This window comes from Limulus polyphemus, unplaced genomic scaffold (assembly GCF_000517525.1).
Source record: "Limulus polyphemus unplaced genomic scaffold, Limulus_polyphemus-2.1.2 Scaffold12969, whole genome shotgun sequence".
In the NCBI taxonomy this organism is placed as follows: Eukaryota; Metazoa; Arthropoda; class Merostomata; order Xiphosura; family Limulidae; genus Limulus; species Limulus polyphemus.
Window position 1 is genome coordinate 115 of NW_013678579.1, and position 5,042 is coordinate 5,156.

At 37.5% G+C, this 5,042-nt stretch overlaps 2 protein-coding genes across 2 annotated transcripts in view; one reads left to right on the forward strand and one right to left on the reverse strand.

The window, feature by feature from the left end:
- Positions 1–2,638: 2,638 nt before the first annotated feature.
- Positions 2,639–3,244, reverse strand: LOC106477138. The gene has a single exon (XM_013937730.1). The coding sequence runs from the start codon at positions 3,242–3,244 to the stop codon at positions 2,639–2,641; it is 606 nt and encodes a 201-aa protein (XP_013793184.1).
- A 13-nt stretch (positions 3,245–3,257) lies between these two features.
- LOC106477140 (nuclear protein localization protein 4 homolog) overlaps positions 3,258–5,042 on the forward strand; it is a gene marked incomplete at its 3' end in the record, with an annotated part of 3,235 nt that continues 1,450 nt past the window's right edge. Inside the window, exons 1-2 of the mRNA XM_022380811.1 lie at positions 3,258–3,290; positions 3,681–3,899. Coding sequence (XP_022236519.1) covers positions 3,258–3,290; positions 3,681–3,899 — 252 coding nt within the window. The remainder of the gene's footprint in view (positions 3,291–3,680; positions 3,900–5,042) is intronic.

Here is a 5,042-nt window from a genome sequence, read left to right on the forward strand (position 1 = left end):
TTGCATCTGTTAACAAACTATATTCATCCATCTTGTATCTGTTAACAAGCTATATTCATTCATCTTGTCTCTGTAAACAAGCTATATTCATTCATCTTGCATCTGTTAACAAACTATATTCATTCATCTTGTGTCTGTGAACAAGCTATATTCATTCATCTTGTGTCTGTTAACATGCTATATTCATTCATCTTGCATCTGTGAACAAGCTATATTCATTCATCTATTGTCTTTTAACAAGCTATATTCATTCATCTTGTGTCTGTTAATAAGCTATATTCATTCATCGTGTGTCTGTTAACAAGCTATATTCATTCATCTTGTGTCTGTTAACAAGCTATATTCATTCATCTTGTGTCTGTGAACAAGCTATATTCATTCATCTTGTGTCTGTTAACAAGCTATATTCATCCATCTTGTGTCTTTTGATCTTAAAGTTTTTTTTTTTGGTAAATTTTGATCTGTACAATTTTTCTGCTCTTATAGCACAATGAAAAAATTAATTTAATTTTCATAAAAAACAGCTTGTTAACAGACACAAGATGGATGAATATAGCTTGTTAAAAGACACAAGATGAATGAATATAGCATGTTAACAGACACAAGATGGATGAATATAGCTTGTTAAAAGACACAAGATGAATGAATATAGCATGTTAACAGACACAAGATGGATGAATATAGCTTGTTAACAGACACAAGATGAATGAATATAGCTTGTTATAACCACTATCTAATATACCAACTTTATTATCAATGCTCAGGTTATAACTACTATCTGATATGGATGCTTGAGTTGTGACTCAAAAGTTGAGATGAAAACCAGTGTAACCTAATTATGCCTCTACAGAGAAACATAGTTTTTTTTTTGTTTTTTCTTCTAAACACTTTTCAATCAATGCAATTCCTCAATTTCCTTGCAAATTGATTTGAAACTTGGTAGAGTTATACCTTGGTCCATTATACCCAGACACCCTTTTAATTGACTTGAAACTTGGTAGAGTTATACCTTGGTCCATTATACCCAGACACCCTTTTAATTGACTTGAAACTTGGTAGAGTTATACCTTGGTCCATTATACCCAGACACCCTTTTAATTGACTTGAACCTTGGTACATTATACCCAGACAACCTTCTAATTGACTTGAACCTTGGTAGGGTTAAACCTTGGTCCATTATACCCAGACAACCTTCTAATTGATTTGAAACTTGGTAGGGTTATACCTTGGTACATTATACCCAGACAACCTTCTAATTGATTTGAAACTTGGTAGGGTTATACCTTGGTACATTATACCCAGACACCCTTCTAATTGGTTTGAAACTTGGTAGGGTTATACCTTGGTCCAATATACCCAGACACCCTTTTAATTGATTTGAAACTTGGTAGGGTTATACCTTGGTCCATTATACCCAGACACCCTTTTAATTGACTTGAACCTTGGTAGGGTTAAACCTTGGTCCATTATACCCAGACAACCTTCTAATTGATTTGAAACTTGGTAGGGTTATACCTTGGTACATTATACCCAGACAACCTTCTAATTGATTTGAAACTTGGTTGGGTTATACCTCGGTCCATTATACCCAGACACCCTTTTAATTGATTTGAAACTTGGTAGGGTTATACCTTGGTCCATTATACCCAGACACCCTTTTAATTGACTTGAAACTTGGTAGGGTTATACCTTGGTACATTATACCCAGACACCCTTCTAATTGGTTTGAAACTTGGTAGGGTTATACCTTGGTCCAATATACCCAGACACCCTTTTAATTGATTTGAAACTTGGTAGGGTTATACCTCGGTCCATTATACCCAGACACCCTTCTAATTGATTTGAAACTTGGTAGGGTTATACCTTGGTCCATTATACCCAGACACCCTTTTAATTGACTTGAAACATGGTAGGGTTATACCTTTGTCCATTATACCCAGACACCCTTTTAATTGATTTGAAACTTGGTAGGGTTATACCTCGGTCCATTATACCCAGATACCCTTCTAATTGATTTGAAACTTGGTAGGGTTATACCTTGGTACATTATACCCAGACACCCTTCTAATTTGATTTGAAACTTGGTAGAGTTATACCTTGATCCAATATACCCAGACACCCTTTTAATTGACTTGAAACTTGGTAGGGTTATACCTTGGTCCATTATACCCAGACACCCTTTTAATTGACTTGAAACTTGGTAGGGTTATACCTTAGTCCATTATACCCAGACACCCTTTTAATTGATTTGAAACTTGGTAGGGTTATACCTCGGTCCATTATACCCAGACACCCTTCCAATTCATTTGAAACTTGGTAGGGTTATACCTCGGTCCATTATACCCAGACACCCTTCTAATTGATTTGAAACTTGGTAGGGTTATACCTTGGTCCAGTATACGCAGACACCCTTTTAATTTTTTTTTCTATTTAGGCCTTTTTTAGAATTTTATGGAGTCAAATGCCAAACAACCCAGAAATGTATATTTTGGGCTCCTGTGAAGTTATATTTATAGCATACAAGATGAAAGTTTGTACAACACATTGACTTACAAAAAAGTTGGATTTGTCCATTTTGAGTCTTTTTAGGAGGTCAAAGTTCACATAAAAGCATAATTTTAGGGTTTGAGTCTATTACTTAGTCTTGTTTTGACCAATTTATATGAGATTTGGTAGAAAGATACTTCTCTACAGGTCCCACACATTGACGATACTTCTCTACAGGTCCCACACATTGACGATACTTCTCTACAGGTCCACACATTGACGATACTTTTTCTACAGGTCCCATACATTGACGATACTTCTCTACAGGTCCCACACATTGACGATACTTCTCTACAGGTCCTACACATTGACGATACTTCTCTACAGGTCCAATACGTTGATGATACTTCTCTACAGGTCCTACACATTGACGATACTTCTCTACAGGTCCCACACATTGACGATACTTCTCTACAGGTCCTACACATTGACGATACTTCTCTACAGGTCCCACACGTTGACGATACTTCTCTACAGGTCCAACACGTTGACGATACTTCTCTACAGGTCCCACACGTTGACGATACTTCTCTACAGGTCCCACACGTTGACGATACTTCTCTACAGGTCCCACACGTTGACGATACTTCTCTACAGGTCCCACACGTTGATGATACTTCTCTACAGGTCCCACACGTTGATGATACTTCTCTACAGGTCCCACACATTGACAAACAGAAATGTTGGACTTGACCATTTTTAGTAATTATATGGAGATCAAGTTCCCACAAAAAAACATAATTGTATAGTTTTTTGACAATTACTCTACTGTATATTTGGCCAGTTTACGTGGGATTTGGTACAAAGATACCTTCTTGCAGGTCCCAAGCAGTAATATGGACAGTTTTTGATTTTTCTGGTATCAAAATTGGCCACATTGAAGACATGTGGCAATGAAATGTTAGTCTCTCAGACAACTAGCATAATTATTTGTGTGTGTGTGTGAAAAGTCAAACATTGAACCAAAAACCTCAGGAAATCTTTATATGGTGTTTCAAACATGAAAATCTCGGTTAATACAAAAGTAATCCACTCCTTTCAGAACTAATCTAAATCAGTTTTTAAATATACCCTAATATCCTTCACCTTGAATGACTCTTCTTGTAATTTGAAAGCTGTGTAAGTGGTTATAGGTGTTATTATTGTCAATTTCTTATGTACTCTTTCAATCACAAGTACTTATATGTTGCCAGGAGAGTACCAGAGACTCCGTCAAACTTCAGCCCGATGAACGAGAGTCTTTAGTGGATCATATAGCGTCAGAACTAGGGTTAAAAAAGGTTGGATGGATTTTTACTGATCTCATTGCTGAAGACCTTCAGAAAGGAACTGTGAAGTACCTTCGAAATGCTGTGAGTTTTCCTGCTTCTATCAAGTAGACAACATTTAAAACGGGAACTGTAGATACGTGTGAAGCATTCTAGAGGTTTCTACGTATTTGTTTTGTGTGTTAAAGCTATAACAGGTTGTTTAACGATTGCCACTCGTAGAATCTGTTTGAAATTAGTCCTTTGAGTGAGAAGATCATTTTATATTTGCCTACTGTATGTTAATTTAATATTAACTTCCGATCATAGCAGGCTACATACTGAAAATGAAACTAAAAACGAACCCGGTCATCAGTATAGCTAACTAAATATACTTTTTTTACATTCCTAGATTAGAATGTACTGTTTCATCAGTGGGGTCTCCTTGCTTTTAATGATATATCTGGTTGTAATCATAATAATATATTACAAGGTTCAATCAGCTTAGGTTAGCCCTAAACACACGTATTAAACTAACAGTGCAAAACTATCAATAAGAAATGTATAATAACACGGAAACACTAGCTGTTGGCCCAACACTTAGGGAACATGGAAACACTAGCTGTTGGCTCAACACTTAGGGAACATGGAAACACTACCTCTTGGCTCAACACTTAGGGAACACGGAAACACTAGCTGTTGGCTCAACACTTAGGGAACATGGAAACACTACCTGTTGGCTCATCACTTAGGGAACATGGAAACACTACTTGTCGGCTCAACACTTAGGGAACACGGAAACACTAGCTGTTGGCTCAACACTTAGGGAATACGGAAACACTAGCTGTTGGCTCAACACTTAGGTAACAAGGAAACACTAGCTGTTGGCTCAACACTTAGGGAACAAGGAAACACTAGCTGTTGGCTCAACACTTAGGGAACACGGAAACACTAGCTGTTGGCTCAACACTTAGGGAACACGGAAACACTAGCTGTTGGCTCAACACTTAGGGAACACGGAAACACCAGCTGTTGGCTCAACACTTAGAGAACACGGAAACACCAGCTGTTGGCTCAACACTTAGGGAATACGGAAAAACTTGCTGTTGGCTCAACACTTAGGGAATACGGAAAAACTTGCTGTTGGCTCAACACTTAGGGAATGCGGAAAAACTTGCTGTTGGCTCAACACTTAGGGAACACGGAAAACTTGCTGTTGGCTCAACACTTAGGGAACACGGAAACACT